At 41.0% G+C, this 23,553-nt stretch overlaps 1 protein-coding gene across 2 annotated transcripts in view; it reads left to right on the top strand.

Moving 5' to 3' along the window:
* Nucleotides 1-23,553, top strand: part of SUMF1 (sulfatase modifying factor 1) — a 39,773-nt gene that overhangs the window by 14,049 nt on the left and 2,171 nt on the right. For both annotated transcript variants that reach the window (XM_030043902.2, XM_030043901.2), the window contains exons 4-8: nucleotides 6,017-6,099; nucleotides 8,329-8,451; nucleotides 9,161-9,275; nucleotides 10,232-10,345; nucleotides 21,670-21,729. In XM_030043902.2, coding sequence (XP_029899762.1) covers nucleotides 6,017-6,099; nucleotides 8,329-8,451; nucleotides 9,161-9,275; nucleotides 10,232-10,345; nucleotides 21,670-21,729 — 495 coding nt within the window. The remainder of the gene's footprint in view (nucleotides 1-6,016; nucleotides 6,100-8,328; nucleotides 8,452-9,160; nucleotides 9,276-10,231; nucleotides 10,346-21,669; nucleotides 21,730-23,553) is intronic.

Raw genomic sequence — 23,553 nt, 5'->3', positions numbered from 1 at the left:
AATTACTGATTTAGTGGAGGATTTGACAATCAAGTTTCAGTTCGGTTTATGTACATAATTATAGAAGGTTTGTTCTTCTCTGCAGAATATCTTCAAGTACAAATATGAGTTATAGCGGCGTATGTAGATTACGTCTCCCTTATGCAGCTACTATGACAACGTTGATAACTGGCTAGGAGAGATCTATTCTTTGTCCTGAGCCTTGAAGCAGCATTCACTTCCACACTATTTACATTGCAATGTCTCCCTGACTCAGTTACAGCTGTTTCAACTTAAACACAAGCCCGTTGCTGTAGAGATGATGTACTGCATAGAAATAGGTCGCGCTGGTGTCGTTTTCAGTGCACGGACAAAAAGGAGAAGCGGAGCTGCGGGCCGGCGGAGGTGAACGGGGAGCGTGCATCTGCCGGGGGGATTTCCCTTGCGTTTGGAGAACAGCTTTAAAATCGAGTGGGACCACCGCGTGGCTCTGTCTTGTCTCAAACCGCCCCTACGGCGTGACGCGTTCCGAATCCGACTGCGAAGCCGAATCCGTCGGAGAGCTTTGTCTCTGCCCTCCGCTGAGTCCCCGTCCGACCCGGAGCGGGACTCGACGGAGGGCAGAGCGCTGCCGCCTGGGTCGGCGTCGGTCGAGAGCTGGCCCCGGAGAGCCGCGGGATCGCAGTCCCGGCGCTCCATCGGTCTGCCCGTGCCCGTCGCGCGGGTTCACGGTACCCGCTGACGGGCCGCGCTCCCGTGGGAAGGAGGTGCTGGAGTGGTTGATCCGTGCTTGGGAGCTGCCTGTGGAAGGTGGGAGAGAGGTCTCTGCCCCGAGTCTTAGCAAGGGAAGAAGTTTTGGAGGGTTGTTGGGAAGGTGCGCTACTCACAAATATAGGTGTGAAGTTCCTTGTGACCGGGAGCCCACCTAATGTGATTTCTTTGTGGTTTCTGAGGGGAAAACGACAGTGGCTCATCTGTTGCGCAGTGATCACTTTTATTTCTTAAACTCTCTGCCCTACTAAAAATGTTCTATTTTCTGTCTGCCTCTTTCTTCAGTAGTTCATTAATCAGCTGTTCAGGGTTTAGGATATGGCTTAGAGGAGGAAAAAGCGACAGAGATTTATGTGTATCTGCCTTACATGGATAAAATAAAACCTCATCCAAAAATTACATTCTTCACTGAATCACTAAGTTTTTTTTCTCACATCCTACCAATCCTAGCAGTGAGGGTGTCCAGACCACTGGGTGTATTTCCCAGAGATAATGCTTCATAACTTCCCTGCTTCCAGCTGATGCACACATTGCTTTTGCAGCCAAGAGGATGCTTTTGCAAATTAAAGATGTACAGTGCTTAACAGAATCTGATTCAAACAAATGGTAACCTATTAAGTCAGCTTCTGAAACTGAAGTGTGTGTATCTTCGGTTAAGAACCCGCTGCTTAATAAATGATTCTTGAAGTGTTTTCCAGACACAGACTACATTTCACTCGGGAAAAATCTCTTTTCAGACAGTTGATTCCTAAATTGCTGAAGTTCTTACTCTGCAATAACTTTTGCTTCTTTCAGATTTTTATCTTGACCTAGTATATGCAGGCCTTATTATATTAAAATAGCATTATAGTGCTGTAGCACATCAAAAAAATGTCTGCTGCTACACGTCTGGACAACAGCATGAATTTCTCATCATCTTATGGGCCTGACAAGGTTAAAATCTACAGCTTTGTTATTTCAAGTGACTTGCTGCATGTTAGAAATGGAATTAGAGCCAAGATTAGCTACTCAGTTGAGTTTATTTTTGGTAATTTTTCTAATACATAAATGTGATTTGCATTTGAAATTTGGAGCTAAAGTGGGGAGTTGTTTTTTTTTCCTAACATGGCCAGTGCCATGTTAGATGCAAGACAAATACAAATGCTTTCATGGTTATTGGCTGGATTTTTTTGGGTGTGTTTTGGGTGTGTTTTTAAGGGTATTCCCTTACTGCTTTTGGAGTGGCAGTAACGGTGTAATGTTGACGATGAAACTTCACTTTCCTGATGTTCCCCCCTTTCATTTTTTTCTATGTATCTTTAGAAAGGAATTTTCTTCAAGATAATTCTAAAGTAGTCTAAAAAATCTTGAAATCATGAGTTAATGGAGCAATTGGAGTTAGGATATCCCAACCTACTTTGAAAAGAAAATTGAATGCTTCAAACTTTGAATTTTATGCAGGCTGATAGTGGGAGTATAGGCTTTAGTTCTGCAAATCGCTTCATTAGAGTGGAAAACTCGTAGGTTGGAATTAACTGTTAGTATATCTTCCCAGCATTATCATACCATGTTCTCTGTTCTTCACAGTGCTACAAGTCTGTGATAAGCAGAACAGTGAGTTCTTAAAAGTTTAATCCTGGAACAGAGCGCTGGATAATCCAAGTTTTCAGCTGGATCAGACCAAAACAAGCATTGAGCTTCTCTGCCTCTGACATGTGCTTTGCTCCTAGAACTGCATTTCCTTGTATACCGAGGCAGTTGTGTAACATTTGCAGGGCCATTATGTTTTTAACCAATTCTGTTACAAGAGATAGGCTATGCTGTAAAGAGTTAATCAAAATGAAGGAGATACTGTCCTCTAATTCAGTATCTCTTCAAGATCTATTCAGCAGCATATGCTGCTATTTTTACAAAATGAATCTGTTGCCAGTCTACAGAACACATGTTTTGGAGTGAAGCATGAGAACTCCTAAGCATTATGAAAGTAACTAAGCTTATTAGTGGCAAGGGAGGGCTTTGCTGTATTAACTGTGATGTTGTACTATGTCCGTCTAATTAGCTCTTCTACTAATTAGATTTAGAGCAATTAAAAGCTTTAAAGACTTCTGAGAAGTTTTTTGAAAGGACTGTAAATTTCAGGTACATGACTTTCTCTTTTGGAAGGAGCATCTTGGTGCATGCTCGCTCGTGTCCGTGGCTGACTTAGATAAGTTTCCAATTAATTATTGAAGGCTGTACGTACTCTATCACTGTTATTGCTGTCCTAGTACTATATGTGTAACTTCTCTAAAGATCTGGGTGTTCTGCAAAGACTGGCAGCCATTTGGTGTTCAGTTCAGCAGAGGCAGAAACAGAAGACGTGCACACGTAGTGCTCTCATGTGGAGAGACTATATTTTTCTTGGTTTAAAATAAACCATTCTGATTGAAAGCATCTGCTTTTTCTTTTGCATAACAAAAATGTTTTCCAAAATTAGTCTTCTAAAGTGTAAGTCTTTGCAGTCCCCTGCAGAGATTTTTACTTTTTTTTTTTAATGCAAAACCAAGCAGTTTAATTTACAAAAATGTGTTGTGCTTAGAAACTATTGGGATAATATCTTACTTGTGATCTTTCAGATTCACGGAGAACCTTTAGCAAATGGTACTGCGGCTCTTATTTTCCTTAAAGAGCTGTAAAATTCTAATTTTGGATTTCTGTCCTATCTTGAGTGTAGATTAAAGGTTAAAGCTCAAAATATACAAGGAATTGGTTAAGTCAGACTAGTTTTAAACCTACTGACTGTAGTATTTGTTTAGCAGCTTGGTCATTCTGAAGTTTTAGTGCTATGAGAGTTGAGTGGAGTATCTTTCTGAATGAAGATCCCACCTTTGGGTTTGAATGCTCAGTAACAGAGCTATAGTTTCTAGTAAGAGATCAAATTCTTCTCATGCTTTTTTTGAAAAGGGTTGGGGCTCCACTTCTGGTGAGAACATCATTGGCTTTGTTGGATACTGAGCCAGAATTATGTGGTTTTGCCAATTTATGTGCTTGCCATGCTAGGGAGATCAGAAAGGAGGATCTTTAACAAATGTCATTACTTTAGTAGTATGCCTGGAGGGTCCCATTTAGGTAGAGAGCACATGGACAGAACATCTCAGTCATCAGCAAGCTGCTGAGAGCATCTTTTTCTTTTGTACTTAACACTGATGTTCACTCGCTCTCTGGAGCGTCAAAAACTTGTGTGTGGATGACTTCCCAGCCTGGAGGAGTCCTGCAGCATGTTTAGGGATTCCAGCGCTCTTGCCTAGAGCTTACAGAGCTGTGGGCTCTTCAGCTGAGCTTAAGCCAACGACTCTGCAGCTTTACTCCGGTATTGCTATTGATTTACAGTGAGCTTTTAGGTAAGGTACCCAGATGTATGCTGTAGGCAAAATTTGTGTGCGATGATGGGAGAAGAGTGAAAAGCTGTCATGGGAGCTGTTATAGCATAGATTGATCAGATGCTTTAAATATAATATAATATGTCTTTGTGTATTAGCAGCACTTCTATTTCTTAGGCACTTAATTTTATTTTCCTCCTGAAACATTCAAATGAGGGATCTGATATGTGGTTTGGACCAGAGTTTTTCTTAACAACTTAAGTTTGTCATAGATAATTTTTTTTTCTCACACACATGTAATTACATGTTAAATGCTTGTCACTGTTGAAGGATGCAGCTTCCTCCTAGTAGCTGCTGTTAAAATTACTTGACTGGGCTGGTGCTCTGTCTCCCAAGTACCAGCTTTCAGTGACTTTTACTTTTGGACCTTCCTGTGAAGGATTTGGTGAGTTAAAGGGTAATGCTCTTGGCACAGTTCCTACTTGTGTGTGTAACACTTCACAAAGCTGGTTTAGCAGCATGATGAAGAGAAATGAATATTCTACTTCTTCTCTTTGCCATCTGTAGAGCGGGGAAGGCTGAGGGGCAGTTGAGAGGGCAGAAGTTGCTGAAGGTTGTCCTGCAGGCCAGTATTAGAGTAGCATCTGGACCTCCTAGGTCTAGGGCTAACCAGCTGGTAGGTTATTTAACTCCTAAAGCATTGGAGGGTTATTTACTTTGATTTTTGTTCATTATGGAAATTGGAGTATTTTAGAAACAAGCACTCAAGCTGCTGGAAAAAAACCACTATTGATGGTTAGCATAAGTGTTCTTTTTTGCCTCAATTTTCTGAAAGGGCCCATTATTAAGATAGGTATTTCTAAGTGAATGTGAATCAGAATAGAATAGGTAAACATGCTGTGTACTGACCCTCTCAGCTTTGAAGTAAGCCTAATAAAAGAAATCCATAATGAATGTATTCCAGGAGTAATTCCTTGGCATTGCAGAATCAAATTTGAGTCTTTTGGTTAGAGAGAAGTACTTGATGTCTGCATTGTTGCACAGTATTTTGTCTGCAAGCTTGATTTGCTCAGCAAACCAACTGGGGGGGGGGGGGGGAAGGCTTCACTTGACTTCTGTGGCTCTTCTGTCTCCACCTTCTGGAAGCTGATAGCAAATAATTTAAAATCAGCTTACTGAGTTAATTAACTGGAAAGCAAATGTGTTGCAAGATGTGTGTTTTGACCCTAGTTAAAGGATGTCATCAGGATTTTGGTTTAGTTATTCCAAAACACTGAGTCTAGGGAGCAAATAATCGGGATGAAAATTCTCTTTAAGCCAAAATTGTCTTTTTTATCATCTCTGCAGAATGTCAGACTGAAGTCAGCCAGTAGGTTAGCTTGTTTAACTGCACTGTGGGGATACTGTTGTAAAAGGATCGAGTAAAACTGTAATGTTCCAGATGACCTCTTCCAACCACTGCCATCTGAGTGTTCTTGGCATAGTTTTCAGAGGTGAAAAGATACGCTCGAGAATTTCTGAGAGGACAGTCTGGTCCAGCACAGGTAACGTGCTGAAGGCTGTGCTTTCAAAGAGAATAAACTGTGCTTTGTATCAGACCTGCAGGTGAGAAAATGTAGAAGGGAAGGAGAGACAGCCAGAGGGCAATGTTTCCAAAAAGTAAGCTCAGGATTTGGTCTCCCTCTCACTTGTTGGTTGGGTGGTATTTTCTTTGTGCTGTTCAGTACCTTGGGCTGTTCTCTGGCTGGGAGTATTGTAATGTCAATTTGATCGCCTTGGTTCATCAGAATAATAGGTTAGTTGGCTGCAGGCAGAGCCGTGAGCTGTGAGTGAAAGCTTTGTAGCCTATTGTCACATGGTGGTTTTTCAGAATAGCCTTTAGCTGGGAGTTTAAGCCTTCTTCCCTGGCCACTCTTGTCCCTTTTCAGGTTGCAGCTGCTCCCTGGTGGTTGCCTGTGAAGGGAGCCAACTGGAAGCACCCTGAGGGTCACGACTCTAGTATCTCCAACAGGTAAGCCATAAATGGCCATTCAATTGGAATACACAGCGCTTGTAAATGTACCTGTAAACTTGCACCAGGTATGGGGATACAAGAAAGGTTGTTTTTTTTTTTTTTTTTTAATTAGTTACCTGTTTGCTGCTGCTTCTGCAACTATTTTCCCATCTTCTAGTGTGTTGCATGCAATATTCAGTGGTTGTATGGTCAATGACGTAGTAGTATTTCAAAAAGGTCTATAAGCACTTTCCACCTGAGGGAAAAGAGACCATACTGAAATGTGCTTCCCTGTGTTTCACTGCTGATATACAAATGTGAATAGAAAACAAAGTAGATCTTTAGAGGGTCAGAAACTTTAGAGCATTCAATGCAGATCTGGTTTTGGACAGGAAGACTAAATACTAGCTGCATGTGTACTCTAGGAGTCCGTGTAGTGTGTTGTCCATCTGGGATTTGGAGGCCTATCTCTCTGGCAGCAGAAGACTGAAGAGTTTTGTGCTTTTTATTGTATTCTGACTTTGTGGGCTGATTATTGTGGAAAATCAGTTGTGGATTTATCTAGAAGCTCTAAATGCTTTGGAAAACAAGTTTTTCTTAACAGCCTATAGTTGGTGCCATGCTTTGCTAGCATGAACCCTGAAACTTGCTGATCCATGTCTTTATGCAGTCTCTTTCCATTCAGAAGTGGAATGAATTTTATGCCTAGAAAATCAAACGGCTTCATTATTCTCAGGTGCTTTTTATGGATACTGCAGAGCTAGCCCTGGGTTGCACATGTTGAAAGCCATTGTTCAGTTATGTATATTATTGTATGCTTACTTGGATGTGACTCTTCATTTGGGGCCTCTTATATTGCAACTCTTTTTCTCACTAGGCAGGTATCAATGCAGCTGGCACTAGCTGCCTTAAGCAACTAGTTAAAGTTTCAAAACTGCTGTTTGAAATAAAGTCAGACTCTTTAGCCTAGATCTAGTAGATTCGGGCATGTTTCTGTGTCCTCCAAGGAGAGGGCTGTGTTAGTGTAACATCACCTGATGGCTGAACTGCTTAGTAACAAGTCTGTTGTCTGTTCTCCAAGGGCAATGAAAGAATTATCTGAGGCAAAAATAGAGATCGTATGGGGAGGCGTTGTTAGGGGGAGATGGAGAAATTTAGGTCACAGTCAGCAGATAAGAGTTGGAAATGTGCCATGTAAATCTAGTCTTGCAAAGTATGGTGCAAACCTAGCCTAGTAAAACTGCTGGTGAACTTGCCATGTGGAAGTAGCCTAATGGACCAAGAGGCATATGCTGGCTTGTTAAATGAGGCAGGAAAGACGAGTTAATAGGAAGTCCTCTGCATCTGTCTTCTGGACCGGTACCCTCAGCTCTTGAAGTATCTTGGTCTATTAGAGGCTTGGATGGGGAGGATCCTTGTGACAAGAATGACTAGGCATTTTTTCTGTCTTTTTCTGGAAAAAGACAAGGATTGTAAGGGCAGTCCTGAAACTAAACCAAAGGAAAGATGGGAGATTTCATGTGAACTGTGGACTGCTTGAAACACACAAAGAAAAATACTTTTTTGTTAAATTTCTGCAGTTCACTGTTTCCTGGATTGGGTGCTGCAAAAGATGATGTTGCTAAGAGTAAAGGACTCTTTCTCATCCAACCTCTCCCTCAAAAACCCTACAACTGACAGCAAAGAACCTGCACCAAAGAGAAAAGTGCACAGGGAAGTGAAGAGCATTTGCCATTAAACTGCAAAGTAAATTTTCCTGTTGAGAATCTGGACTCATTAAGATACTGTCAGACTAGCCTAGCAAGGAGTAATGTTGCAGGCTTTTGGTGTCTTCCTTTGGGTCTCTGAGCACCTACATTTCCACAGGAGCCAGTGTGTCAGTAGTTCCTCACTGGCTCCTGGGTGCAGCAGGTTTCTGAGGTCAGACCATGAGAAAGCACAAGCCACAAATGTCTTTAACTGTAGAGGGCTGTACGTAAAAGCATGATGAGGCAAGCAGAAGTTAATTTTTTTCTCTTCCTTGTTTTTCTCTGATGGTTGCATTTCCTTTCCAGCATCTTGCTGTCTTTCTTTAAGTAGCTTCTTTTCTGTAAAAGTAATCTGATAGCTTGTCCGGTTGTAACTGAACTGTGAAACTTCCTCACAGTCCTTTGTGGCCATCTCTAAAAGAGTTTCATAAAGTGCTTGTGGTGTATAGCTGTGAGATTGCCTAGTTCTGCTGATGATCTTGTCCTGTTTGTTCCCCAGAATGGATCATCCAGTTCTTCATGTTTCCTGGAATGATGCTGTGGCATTCTGCACCTGGGCAGGGAAACGATTACCAACTGAGGCTGAATGGGAATACAGCTGTCGAGGGGGTCTTGAAAATAGGTACTTGTTACAAATGTGTCCCTGATAAATGTTTAACACTGGTATTTACTAGATAAGGAAGAGTTGTGTGGGTTTTTATTACCCTCAATGTCATCTTCTTATGTAGTATGCACATCTGTGGTAAATATAACACTGACTTACTCTGAACAGATTCCTTTAGGAGAGTGAATTTCCCTAAATGGTGTATTGTAATCTGAACTCTATAATGGGAAGAGAATGCAAAGAGCCCCAGAGAGCAGGCGGTGTGACAAAATGCCGAGACGCAGGACTGCTGCTATTGCAGGAGATGAAAGGTGTAGCGAAGGAGCTTAGTGCCAAGGCCAAAAGAATTGCAGAAGACCTGAAGGAGTAAATAACCACATCGCTGCACAGCAACTGTAGGGCCACTGGACCCACCTGTTACCAGACTGTGGGCTTGGGGAGGAGGAGAAGACAGGGTGAATAACAGGTTTATGTCTTCTCCATCCTGTGTCCTGGACTACATGCTGCACAGGGCAGTGCTGCCTTTCCCTCCTCCATGTACGAATTGTCCTCGTAGAACCCTTGCTCTCTTTGAAAACCTGCTAGATGTTGGTACAGATGGAACTGGAATACAAACAGTTCTCCAGGGTAAGGTGGGGAGGAAGGGGGTGTGTGTGGTGTGGTGTGTGTGTGTCTTTTTTTTTTTTTTTAAGTGTTTGCAACTGTTCTTCTGTATGTCTTTTAATAGACTTTTCCCATGGGGCAACAAGCTTCAGCCGAAAGGTCAACATTATGCCAATATCTGGCAAGGAGTGTTCCCAACTAATAACACTGCAGAAGATGGATACAAAGGAACTGCACCTGTAAGTATGTGTCTAAGTGAATTAATCATATGGAAATGAACTTAGTCTTCCTAAAACCGAGGTCTGTGTTCAGCACAATGAGCCATGGCTGTTTTCCATTCCTGTACTCTTTCACCTTTAGATTTTTAAAGTTACAGTATATTTCACTGTAGGCTTGAGTATTACCAAGGGACACTTTTTAAAAACTAATTGAAAAGTAAAGATTATTTTCATTTTAACTTTCAGTTCCTCTCAGACTGACCTCTTTTCCCCCTTTCCAGTCAGCTTACAGTCAGAAGCTGAAATACTTTCTGCCTGCACTTTTGGCATTACAATTTTTTGAACTCTCATTTTTTTTGGGTAGTTGTTCCTGAGGCACAAAAATCATGCAATAGTTTAAAAGAAATGAAACTTCCCTTTTTGGAAAGGTTGAGTCTGTCTAGTATAGCAAACAATGGAGTAGAATTTTAAAGGCAATCAACAATGTGAATGAATTATTAAATGGTAGTTAAAGTAAGTCCAAAAAGTTTCATCGGTAGAGCAGTCTTGCATATGCATGAGTTGACAGCCAGTCTTGCTTTCCTTTGATGGAAAGGCGAATCTGGAAGTTGTAAGTATGGGCATGGAGGTCAGATCACTAATGCGACGTTTGGGTCTGTGTCTGTTGGTCAAACAGTGCCTCTGTTTAGAGGATCAATCTCCAAAACCAATGAGAAGATATGTGCCCTAATGGAAATGTGGTGCTGAGAACATTGAGGATGATAATAGTTCCTTCTTTCATTCTATTGTATTTAAATGGAGTACATAGAAGTGTTATAGTTCTGCACTACTAATTTGGTGTCTGCTTTTGAGATATGAAGGCAGAAGCTCCTAGTAAAGACACATGTACCTTCAGCAGACTGGCCTTCAGGATTAAAAACCTTATTTCATGTTGAGTGGTTTACAGAACCAGCACTTGTGTTCTATATCTTGTATAGGTCACTGCGTTTCCTCCCAATGGATATGGCTTGTACAACATTGTAGGAAATGCCTGGGAATGGACGTCGGACTGGTGGGCTGTTCATCATTCAACAGATGAAGTTCACAACCCTGTAAGTATTTTATTGGCATCACATGAAGTATAGAATTCCCTCTTGCTACTTTGGTCTGGTTGCTGTTTGAAAACCTACTGTTCTTTGCTTCTCTCTACTGTGTCTCGGGTGGGGGACATTCTGTGTTGCGGTGAATTAGGAACTATCACACCACAGGTAATCAACACTGGAATTGTAGTGCTGTAGTGCAATTTTATTTATTTATTTTTTGTTGGACAGGCCTCCACAACTGGTTAGCAGTTGAATACTTCCAAACTGGCATCTTATTACGTAAATCAAGAATTTGCCAATGCAGTGGAATTACTTTAAAAAAAAAAAAAGGGAAGATATTTTGTTTGTGTTGCTACAATCTGTACTACTTGCCCCACCACCATTAGAGAACAAACCATTGTGAGTTATCTTCATGACCTATACTAGCTCATTTAGAATTCAATGTGTACTAAAGCTGATGTTTATGGGGAGAAGTAGCTTACCAGGCTTTGAGAGGTTAATATTTGGTTTTCTTTGTGGCAGGCAGAGAAAGAGGTCCTGCAGGGTAAGCTTCGTATGTGGGGGTTCTCATGCAGTATCTCTCAGCAGATTCAAGTTCCAGTATTACATCTCTTTCTCTCTCATTTATCCAGGATGACTAAATCTGAGAAATGCTCTGTTCTCACAGAGCTTGTTTTGTTCAGACACGGTTATCTGTAATGAGAAAACCAATTAAACCTCACAGGGCAGGAGCTATCTCTTTGCTGCAGGATTTGAGTATCCCCATGCTGTGGTCTCTTATGGTACGTGTAGTCTTTCTTTGGTATGCCAGGCATAATTGGAGGCCTTTCTGGGAAGTCAGCAATTGAGAGCTTGAGGAACTTGCTAAATTTTTTTTGCTGTCGTGTATGTTGCAGAGGTTGACATTCTGCTGTTCTTCCAGGAGGATGTGTCTGGCAAGAGAAATCAGACTCATCTTGGGGTCTAGATTGCTCTAGATCTGTACTAGCAGTTCCATCACACTGATGGAGCATCTAGAGACCTCCGAACCCATACCAATCATGTTGGCCAATTTCAAGTTACTTGTATCCCAGTAAAATATACTACAGGTCTCTCCAGTGGCTTCAGCTATGTGTCGGACAGTGTGCTACATATAACTTCCCAAGTAACTGAAATGCTTGGGACTGTAGCTTTTTTTCATTGTTTGATTTAAAATAGGATGGACTATCCTCTAATTTTTTTGGTAGGCAGTCTAGTGGTCTACCAACAGCTAAAGAACCTCCTTTTCCTTTGGGACCTTGGCCGTGTTGTATCTCCATCTACTGCTTTTCTCACATACTGCACAAATAATACATATGATGTGATTTGAATATTTCACAGTAGTCAAAGTTTTCTGCCAGGTTCTGTAATCCGGCAATAATGGAAAGCTGTATTGCATTAATTCTCTTGAATGTATAAACACACCTGTCTTTTTCTAACATTGACTCATGGCTTGCATACACATATAGCTAAAATTTATATAGAACTTACACTTAGCATTCAAGCTGATACTTTAGATTATTTTTTTTTCCCTGTTTGCACACTGATTGATTAGGAAAGAAACATCTGCTGTCTTGCAATTCTGTTTCCATTCTGGTGGGGGTTTTTTATATGCAATTAAGGATAATTTTTTTCCTGTACCTTTTGAATGGGGAAGCAAGGCCAGTTTACGAGCAACATTTCTAAAGATGAAGTCTTGAGTAGCTAGCAGAATGTAAATTTAGGTGAAAGTGAAGAACAATAAACCTAGCAAACTTTCCCATATCAGAGTAGAGTATCGATTTGATTGCAGCCTCGCAAGTCAGAGTAGGAGGAGGAGAAAGAGCAAGGCTGAGCTTTCCATTCCCGACTGTGTGGTCACCCTGGTTTGTACCAGGAAACTCCGACTTTACCCCTCTCCCTACTGAAGCTTCGGTGCCTGGAACCAAAGCACAGTGACCTGCATGTGCTGCCGAAATCGGGGTGGAGGGGAAGGACCCCTTGCAGAGACCGACGGCACCTGCGTCCCGGGGAAAGCACACAAGTCTGGCAGCTGGTGGCATCCTGCAGCGGTCCTTGTGCTTTCTTCTGGTTCTCAGGCTGACAGCTACTTCAGTTCTGGCTGCTTGCTCCTGCGGTGACCCCACGGGGCAGGGAGAAGCGCACGGCTCTCTGGCAGTCTTCTTCCTTGGCAAGAAGTGGCAACACTGGGAAGCAAAAATAGAGTAACTAGGCTGAGTCTGGAGAACAGAAACACTTCTGATGCTGTGTGTATATAGAACTTAAAAGTCACAGATCTCAGGTCTATTTCACCTAGACATGTTCTACAGTTTTTTGTTTGTTTTTGTCTGTAGGTTAGTAATGTGCATTATTTGTTTAAACTGTTAAAGGCTCTGTGTCATCACTGGCAAAGTCTTAGAGCTTTTTTTTTTTCATGTAAGATGACTGGCTTTTATAGGCTCAAGGCATGAAACAACTAATTTATGTGGAAGTTACTGTGGTAATAATGGAAAGTATCTCCAGGAGTCTTCATCCAAACTGTAGCTTTCAGCTAATGCATTCCCTGCCATTGGTGCTAGTTAACTTCATCTTATTTTATTTTATAAAGAAAAATAGTTTTCTGTGCCCATGTCAGCCTTCCCAACTTGTCCAAGTTGCACAAAATCCAGCTAGCTAGAATTGTGTATTTTGCTGAACTACAGCTACTGTCGTATGATGGTTGGGAAAAAAAAAATATCTGTCATCTTAAGTATTGCAGTGGTGCACCTCCATTAGAATGACTGACTTAAATGATACACTTTTGTGTTAATAATGTCAATGCAGCAGTGCTTCGGTGCTGAATTAAGGTGATGGTGAGAAACCAGTGTCCTGTGATTTCTGCTCTCTGTTAAGTGGCTATGAGTTTGTTTAGGTTTTTAAATTCAGCACAAACATTTTGCAGACACTTCAGAAAGTTTTTAAAAATTACGTGTTAACAATGATGCTTTTAGGTTTTTTTTTCAGTTGGAAACTAATTGTCAGAATCTAGTGTCTGAGGCAGAGCACTTCAAAGTGAATTCCAAAGGGTTTTTCTGATTAAATGGATAAGGAAACCGTATCTCATAATGTGAAAAGGTGTCCCAAAATAGCCAGGCTGCAGTATCTTCTGAGACATTAAAAATGATTAGCACCATATCTATCAGAGCCAATCTCTTAAGTCTCTCCAGAGTACAAGTCAGCATAACCTATATATAGGATGTGTTCTTTCTGCCTAAAAGAGTAGGAATTCTTCTAGAGGGTCAGAGCTTAGTGAAAGTTTTTTAACATATTTAGTTTAACAACTGAAATCTTCAAAGCAGTTTTCTAGTACTGGAGAGATTTTGGGTATACTGTGGATTGGTTACAAGCAATGTATAGAATTTTGCACACTGGTTCCGCCCCCCCCCCCCCCCCCCCCCATTGATTGGCTTGCATTGACAAATAATTACCAAGAGCAAAAATAAACTGGGACACCTGAAAGTGCTTTGTAAGTTGTTTGCCACTTTTTTAAGGTGTCAGATTTAATTTGTGCTCTAACAACGGACCAAACAATGTTTTTCCTCTTCTTCACCAGGTGTAGGACCTGTGCAGTTAAGTATTGAAGCCAAATAAAAAAACTTGAAAGATTTTTTTTTTTGCAGCTGAAGAAGTATATAGAATGCAGAGCTTGGTACTGTGTCCTTGAAATTATAAGCTGTGGAGTGCCAGGAACACTGGATGCTGTTGGCAATAGTGGGGTTTTGGGGATGCAGCCAGAACTTCCAAAGTTAGTGGCATTGAAAGGTATCATAATATGCTATGGATGTAACTTTTAAGAGCAGAGCATTAGTATAGCATTAGTATAACTCTTCAACTATTCCAGTCCAGACACTTATTTGTATGGTAGTAGCGGCTTGTTCAAAACATAAGGAGCAAGTGGCTTTTATTTTGAATTCTACTTCTCATCGGCTTGTGCAGCCAGCTGCAAATGTTTTTGCTCATTTTTGACTTAAGCAAATGAAAGTCTCCCCATTTTATGAGCATACAGGATCAGTGGAGATTAGTGTACTGTACTTAGACTAGCTGTGAAAGCAAATAAACATTATTATATTTGTAGGGGTTTTAAGTAACAAATTGTATATAGCGAATAACCTCATTTGTCATCTGGAACACAGTGAATGGTCTCTCGATTTTGTGTGAGATATGAAACACATGATTCCTGTGTTACTCTTGCAGAAAAAAAAATAGGAAGCATCCAAGCTGGTAACATTCACTTCGTGCAACAGGATAGTCCAGAGGAAATCCCATGTTATCAGGAATCCAGAACAAACCAGGATAAGCCAAATCTAAAATAGCTGTCTGTGGAAAACTTTTACATGTGGAAATGGAAAAAACCTCTAAATTTTCTGAATTTCAAGTGGAATAGTGTGTCTCAATTGTGACCTGTTCTTCCAACTTCCCTTCTCCTCTCAGCGTAGTTCTTGTCTCTATTGTGTGTTCAGTAACCACCAAAAGCCTTTCTAAACAGATTTTTGTCGTGCATTTAGATCTATGGTGCCAGGCTGTGTGAAAAATGATCATGTCCAAAACAGGATTCTAATTAAAGTTTACAATTTATTACATGAATAGAGGCAAGCAAACAGCGCTGGGTGCACCGGGAGCCTCTGCTCTACCGAGGCACACCCTGTCGGGTCTAATTGTGCAGGTTAAGTACAGGTTCTACATACATATTCGCTAGATTTCTGAGAAATTTTATACATATTCATTAGTTTTTCCGGGAAACTATTAGCATATGCAGATGTCCTTTACGCAGGCGCATTGAAGGCCTCTGGTGGTCTTCAGGAGTCCTCTGGTGGTCTTCCATAGTCTTCCTCACTTGTCCGCTATTTGACCCTCCTCAGGTGATTCTGCGCAGTATGGTCCTTTACATGTTTTGATACCTTCGTGCTTGTTAGTGTTCTTATTATCTAAGTTCTCATTAGTGGTATAGCACCACATGGTTAGTTTAAGCTAAATTATCTACAAGGATGGGAACAAAAGGCAGGAGTTCTTATCTTTTCCGGCCTTATCTATTCAAGCAAGGCCTCTACTTGTGCTTTCTTAACAAGATCGTAAATTCATCGAACACTTAATTAAGTCTTGTGATCGCTCTTGGTTCCTTCTTGCTCATCATTCCCAAGTACCAGTCTCTGACAGGCTTAATCCTTGACAAACACCAGTCCTGGGTATGTAAAGTTACAGAGAGACAATCATTAAGCAATAAGCAGTTTGTTCTCTATATCAATCCCCCCCCCCCCTTTCTTTAAACCTTTGCAAATTCTTTTGCAACTGTAAGATTCCACTACTTCCAAGAGACCGTGTAAAGTATTTTTCAATTTCTACTTGATGTCTGATTTTATTTCGTTTCCAACTTTTGTAATTCCCTACTGTTATATGGCTTTTGCAGGAAGCAAGAACTATATGCATACTCTCCTACTTCCCTTAGGCCTACGGTTATACAAGATCAAGCAAAACGGTTAAAGATTACATATGCAGAGAGGGTCACATTTCACCATGCTTCCCTAGCATTGTTTTATATTGACACGAATCAGGTGAATATATTTCACAGGCTGTATCTACCACGGCTGTTCTCCAGTGCACGTTGTGCATTCTGGGGCTCCGTTCTTAAGGGATTCTTCACTTGAGCGACTGCCAGGAGATCCAGGAGCTAGCTGTCTTGCTGCTGCTCTCTGAAATTATGTTGCCTGCACTTGAAGACATCTTGGAGTTGCACAGAATGGGGCCACGTAGCAGTACAAAGACAGTCTCGCAGCATGTCTTAATCATGTAGGCGAAGTGTTTTTTATGTGGTCAAACTGAGTTTGGGGGGGAATTATAAAATCCACTTGAGAAAATGTAAAACTGATACTTCAACTTCTCCAGTATTGGCAGTGGGTGAAAAGCCAGAACACTGCTGTTGTCAGAAGTGAGTGCTTCTGGACTGATGTTTTTCATGAGTGGGAAATAAATCCAGAGTTTAAGACAAACTCACAAAAAAATATTTCTTCAGTACATATTGCAGATACTATTTGGTGCAGAAGGACAGGACTAGGAAGCACCATGTTGTTTTTTGTTTGTTTGTTTGAAAAATGTAAATGATCATTTGGCAGACAGTAGCCAAGTGTGTGTGTGAGATCAATCAATCAATCAAACCACAATTCCTTTATGGGGACATTTTAATTGTGGTGACTTCTGGCTCAGGTTTTTTTTGTAAACAGTGTGTAGTTTCTTATGACCTGCAGTTCTCTGAAAACTGATTTAGCTCAAAACAGAGTGGCCATGTAGCTGCTGGTGCATAGAAAATTATGATGCAACTTCAGAAAGCATTTGTTTGATGTAATGAAATAAATACAGCTTTCTTTTTAATTTAAAAAAAGCTTCTATGATGTATTTTAATAACTCTTTAAAGAAGAATCCTACTTGTAAGCTTTGGCAATTGAATGCACAAGCACTTGTAATTATGCAATCAGCCTATAATATGTCTGTGACAACATTATACTACAAAATAAACTTGCCAATATACAGTAAATTCTGTTCTTTAAATCTGGGATCAAAGTCTGGACAGCTCTGGCTCTCTACATATGGGCAGCAAACTTCCTTCCACTTCAGTATCAGATGGTACACTTCTCCAGATAATGGCATAAAACAATATTGTTTGGAACAAAGATTTGCTTGTTTTAATCAGGTGTTACCTTAATTGCTGTGCTCTGATTAGTTTTTATTATGGGTAAGCACAATCAAAGCAGGTTTCCTTTATCTATAAGGAAGATACACGCATGAGCAAATACTAACATTGCAGGCTTTCTCCTTTTCTTAATTACAAGAAATACGTGATATTGAACTGTAACGTTGTCTGGCCAAACTTAGGTAATGTTTGTACGCTCTTACTTTACCAAGTATGTTAAATGCATGCGTTATTTTAGAAAAGCTACTGACTGGGGGGGATCTTGGCTTTTCAGGATGCCATACCTGAAGTCTGTGTAGTTCTGTAGAAGACAAAGCAGTGAAGTTTTTTGGGGTTTGGTTGGGTTTTCTTCAGTAGTCGCTAAGCAGCCAGCGCTCAGACAGGAATGAGTTTACATTTCTACATCTGCAGATGTAAGGACTGCTAATGTTCTTTGTAAAACAAGAGCAAGCTTAAGCAAGTGATTTAGGTGGGAGGAAGACCACTCAGCGAAAAGGACTCTGGTCGGAAGGGTGTGTACGGAACTCCTGTGTACAGTGTCAGAAGCAGGGTGTCGCTGGTAAGGGACATCTAGCTCTTAACACCTTTCAAGAAATTGAAATCTCTTATTCCAGTCTGTCTGTAGGGACTTGGCTTCTTCCTTTATCTTGGTTTGGAGCTGGGATCGGGGCCTTGTTTTGGATAACAGAGATGGTTCATGCTACAGGTAGACCAAGGAGCTGCAGCACCCTTCTACCTACCTGGACAAAATCGTTCAACTTCATGTGAACTTCATGTGCTGAGCTGCAAACTTACTGGAGCTGTAGTAAAGGGCTCCTGAAGTAAAGGAATACAAATACCGCCCATGGCCGCGGGGATGCCGACAGATCATCTGGGGGACTTTGAAGTCCTCGGTCTGTAGCGCTAAGTAGGGGGCTCGCACAGGATGCAAAAGCAAACCATTAGAGGAAGGAAACGCAAGACTGGATTCCAACACCATGTTCTCCTCGGGCAGACAAACCTGTTGTACAAAAGGACAAAGCAGTGTAAACGGTGATGCTCATCAGTCTGGAACAAGAATGTCTTTCTCACTTAGTTTTGGTTGCTTTCAGATCAGCCCACATGGCTTTGCTAGAGACCGTGGTGATAACATGGTGCCTTTTATAGAGAAGCTGAGCTACATATGAAATGAAAGCATAATCACTGCCTGCTATGTTCAATGTTGTGGTTCCAATTTTAACTCCACAATAGCCTTCAAATGAGACTGGAAGTTTTTGTAAGCTGCATTTTTAATACTGGGAAGGAGAACTGAATTAACTGTGCTCTACCTTTTGAGGCTTTGTGGTTCTCTTAACCTCCCTTAATTTGAGTGCAGTCATGAGCTGAGAAAGGTATCAGTCCAGTTGGTCTCTTGCATACAGTTATTTGTGCACTTGATTTAGTACATATGCAAGTAGCTGGATACAACTGTAGGGAAAGCTGGTTAACCCAACTTCTTTTATCTTTTCCTTTGCTAAATTGCAGAGCATGACAGGGAAATACCAACAGCAAGAGAATTAAATGTAGCCTGTAGACAGTTGTCAAACGGGCAGAGATTGTTTCTCCAACTAATGTCTAGTGATTTTCTGCTTTCCCAAGAACTTCACCAGTTGTTCTATGATAAACTCTTTACCTTCAGTGATTTTCAAGTGTTTTGTAATAGAATAGATTATCGGAGAACACTGTATCAGATTTTTGCAGGTGGTAAAGTGTTTCAGTGCTGTAATCCTGCTTCAGAGGCTGGGGGTTTTCAATATAACTTGTTTTTCTGTTACCAAATTATCTTTGCTCAGTTTTTGCCTAGCAGAAGATATTTGTAATTAATAAAAAGAGCTTATGCAATTACCATTTACTTTGGTTCACATGGTGCTTCAGTATATGTTATCCCTGTATAATTGCTGAAACATACAATAGTCTTATGGTTGGATGAGAAACCTTCTAATCCTAAATTAGCATGTTCTTCTTAATTTATAAAAATTACTTTGGAGCTAATAGCAAAGATTGCTGCTCAGTATTTGCATTACAGTTCTTAATGGGAAATCCTGCTTAACAGCCCCATTGTTCTCTGTTTTGTCTTGTTCTCATGTAACTTTTTTTTAGGTCAGTTTTTTCTTCCCGCTGGCTCTACCCTGGCTTCCCTTAAAATGAGATTAACAGGCTGTTTGAGTTGATTGTGCTTGTTAGTGGCTTATCTTAGAGTGGGGATCTGTGCATCCACATGCAAGTTTTGTGAAGACAACTTCCAGAGACCTTGGAAATGGAGTAAGCCTGTCCTGTGGAGGAGCACCCAGGCTCGGAAAGGAGCGGACACTGCCTCTGGGTGTGGTTTTCCTTGAGTATTTGTAGGGTATTTAATGCAGTAGTAGGCCAAATTCTTTTTTGCATATCTCATATAAACTTTTGCAATAATTGTGAAGCTGCTGAAGTTTGAGTATGGTAAGCTTTGGATATGAAGACTCGCAAAGCAGTCAATCTCAGTGGATGCAGTCAGTAGCTTCTGTAGTACCAGCATCAACTTTCAGGGTTTTCTTACAGTCCCTGTGATTTATATTCAGTGTTACAAATACTTGTCTTGCAGATTCTTCTAGAACTTCACCTCTGGTAATGCAGGAGCTGGGTGGGAGACAACTACACCCCTGATACAGGGTAGGATGGTGTGATGACCAGGTGTAAGCAAACTGGTCAAATCAGCAGTCACTGAGAAAATCTGGAGAGGCATCTTTCCCTGTGAAATCCCCTTTCTAGGGGCCTACTTCTTAAAGGGAAATTATTCCTGGATTCAGGAGATAGTACAGAAGTGAAATTTTCTTTGGTGACTGCTTTTATATTGGTCAAGGCGTTGTTGTTAAGGCTTTGCCAGGATACATGGCTGGCTGCTGGACAGGAGGAGACAAAATAATTAGCAGAACTTCTTTTTCAGCAGTTGTAAGTTTTTAACCTGTTAATGGTGCTTTTTTATGGTACTATTTGGTATCACTTACATACTCTGTAGCAATGAATTCTTTTTTTCCTAACTGGCAAAAAACTTTTTCCTCCTGGTAAAAAGCCAGTAAAAACTGGGCTGATGACTTCCTTGTAACCTGTATTTTTTTGATATAGGTAATGGTCTTAGCAGAAAATGCAGGGATCTGGAGAATATCACAGCTCTTTTTTTCTTCCTGTATTCCACAAATTCTTCTGATAACGTTATGTCTAGAAATACAGACTTGATTTACACACCCTACCAACCAGTGAAGAAACAGCTTGTACCTCAAGTTCAGTGAAAAATTCTTTATTGGAGGCTTGTACATGATAAGAAAACACTTCTGTTGCATGCTAGTGTAACATGTACAGAAATAGAAATATGTGCAAATCTTACAACTTTGAGAGGATTCTTAGTGGCAGTACTAACTTCTAGGCTAGGCTTGCCAGTTAACTAATAAAACACAATTTATTTTCTTGATCTTGTTTGTCCCTTCTATAAGACAGATATTCTTGTGGCTCCTTCTTAAAAGTAGTTCCTCAATGCACGTGGAGTGTAGAAAGCATGTAAAAATATTTGGTATCAACAGTGGAAACATGAATCATAGCAGTAGTGTCTAAGCATGAGATGAGTGCAGTAGTAACTTTCACAGCTAAAAGGAATGAAGTGGGAGAATTGTTCACTTGCGTAGTAAATATGCATCAAAGCTAGTAAAATAGTGTGTTATTAAGGAAGCCTAGCTTTTTCCTTGAACCATTAGGCCATCCTTTGGAAGTGGAATTGAAAAAGAAGAGTGGAATAACCTTGTTAAATCAATTCTAGGGCCAATTTCACAAGCAGTTCAAATAAATCACATACATTACACTGCAAATGTACACACAATTACAAAATTGTTGCTCCTAAGTGCAGTGCTTTCTGCAGACCTCCTTAGCTGTCATGATCCCACATAATAATGAATTTAGTACACTCTGACTGAGAGATGATACAGAATGCCTTGCAGCACAGTCACTAACTTGTGTTTCAGACTGGATTTTGGCCTGGAAAGAGAATAAGCACCAAACATTGGGCATTACAGCCCCTCGTCGCAACTGGCCACCAAACAGTGTAACTGCATTCAGGAAAGTGGAAGTTCTCCGTGTTCCTGTTGGAGGCTCACAGGTGTCTGGGTTTGTGTCATAGCAGTGGAACTGATGAGAATCACAGATTTCACTACATGTGCAGGCTGGTGTGTGAAAACTTCCTAATCTCCTGCTAGGAAACATCTGAAAACTACAGAAACAGATCTGTTTTCAAAGATCAGTACTCTCTCATGATTGCCACTGTGCTTTTTACAGTGTATTACCAGGTGCTTTAGAGAAACAAAGCACAGTGTGCTCTTGGGTAGTGGGCAGCAGCTCCAATGTTAAATATTTGCAGCAGTGGGGAGGGAGAACAATTACTCTCACCTGTCTGCAAGTCTTTTACAACCTAATTATTTCAAGCTTTCTGGTTCAGATAGACACAGCTGAAATTTGTTTACTTTGAATATTTATGGCTACTCCTTATCCATCTCCCTATTCTTACAGCTTTTTACCTTTACTCTGTAATTAGCAATTGTTTTTCCTTGAATACTAACCAGTGTCCTCTTCTCCACAGAAAGGGCCCTCATCTGGGACGGACAGAGTGAAGAAGGGTGGATCCTATATGTGCCACAAGGTAATGTGAAAAGGCCTGTGGTATTTTTGTATTGATCTTTCCTCTGAATGTACCTGACTTGACAATGAAATGATCTTCTGACAGAGTTTTCTGGCAGCCTGGACGCTTGCTAAGGGGTTTCATGCAATTTAAGGAGGAGCAATACCTAATGTTCTTAAAGCCTTTTTTTGGTTAGCTTGGAATTAAACCAACCAACCAAACTGCTTTACCCAGTACAGTTTTGGGTTTTTTTTTTTTTTGGGGGGGGGGGGGGTTTGAGGTAGAAGTTAAAATGGATGTAAGCCTCTAATGCTATTTTCATTATAGTGTTTCAGTGATACTTGTAAGAGTAGAAAGTATGGATGTGACTTTCTTGAGTTTTATGGCTCTCGATGCAGGAAGGAATTAGCTGTTTGCAGAACGATTGTTGGGAGATAAATGTTTCAGCTTACGTGGCAGTAGACTTGAAATTCTCTCTGAAAGTCTGGATACACCACAATGCAATAGCCGCTCATGACACAAATCATGTTTTAAACTCTGTTCACGCAGTGCTGGAAAAAATGGTCATTGTAGATCTCCTTTTTTTATTAAAGCTGCCCTGTTCTTCCTCCCTTTCAAAGCCTGCAGCTGGCAAATCATTCTCATAATTAGATTAAATTTTCTACAGTGAGATCCCATTTTCTACACTGATTTCCTTCTTAGGTGAAATCAATGTCAGATGTTAATTAGCAGTTTTGATTAAATTAACACTGGAATAGACTCTTCTTCAGTGATGAATAATGTGACCCATTTTAAAGGCTTGTGAAGATTCTAGTCTGTCCTAGTCTTTTTTGTAGGTGATAAAACTAGGCTGTGTATCAAGACAAAAAACCCCGACTGAATACTATTAGTACAAGGGCTCTTTATTAGCTGCCTAAAAATCTATTCAGACTCATCTACCCATGCTATTGCTCTTATGCCTCTCAGAGCCGACAAAGGCTAAATTGCACCTTTTTACACGTACGCTTAGCAGCTACTTTTAGTTTCAAAACAGATGAGCTTCAAAATCCTATCCCGCACTGCTGGGGTTTAGGGTAGATAGAGCTCTGCAGTGTGAGACAGCAGCAGCGTGCGTCCTTCTTTGAGGGCAAGAGCTGCTCTCTGGCTCTGCGCTGCTGTCGAAGAGCTGGTGAAGAACTTTTGTTTGAATCTCCTTAGATGGAGATGCTGTTAGCTCATGGAGATGGACATCAGTGACCTGCTGCCTCTGCGGGGATGCTGGGGTTCACAGGGCTGTTCCCGTGATGACAGAGCCCGTTTAAGTTGTCACCACCCTCGTGGTTGTACAAATTGAACTGTTTAGTAGCTGTGCCCAAACTCCTGAAGGGATTCAGGTTTAAAGGAGAAAAACTACCCTCTCCTCCCTGTTCTCTTCTGCTCCCCACTCCCTCCCCGCTGCCCCCCCCCCCCCAAAAAAAAAAAAAAGGCAGAGGGGGAGAAAAAAAGAAAAAAAAAAGTTTGCTTTTTAACCCAGCCATTCCCAATGTGTGGTTCAGAGCCAGACTACAATGCAGCTGAACCAGCCTGAAGGAAAGTGTTTTTTTTTTGTCAGAGGCTGGGAGCCTGTAGCAGGAGGACAGGAACAAAAAGCCTGAGCCAGATTTTTTTGAAGTAACAGCAAAATGGGGCAGAACTTGGATGTATTGTACTGGAGTTGCTACATAAAACACACAGTCTGTTACCTCAGTGCTTTAGCGGTGAAATTACCAGTGTGACTGTCCTCCTTCCACGCTATGATGGATAACTGCTTCTGGGCAGTCAGTCTACCTTAATGTAGCAAACCGCTTAAACTGGTTAGTTCTGCAG

Source organism: Aquila chrysaetos, chromosome 20 (genome assembly GCF_900496995.4).
Source record: "Aquila chrysaetos chrysaetos chromosome 20, bAquChr1.4, whole genome shotgun sequence".
Classification (NCBI taxonomy): domain Eukaryota; kingdom Metazoa; phylum Chordata; class Aves; order Accipitriformes; family Accipitridae; genus Aquila; species Aquila chrysaetos.
This window is presented reverse-complemented; position numbering and strand designations above follow the sequence as displayed.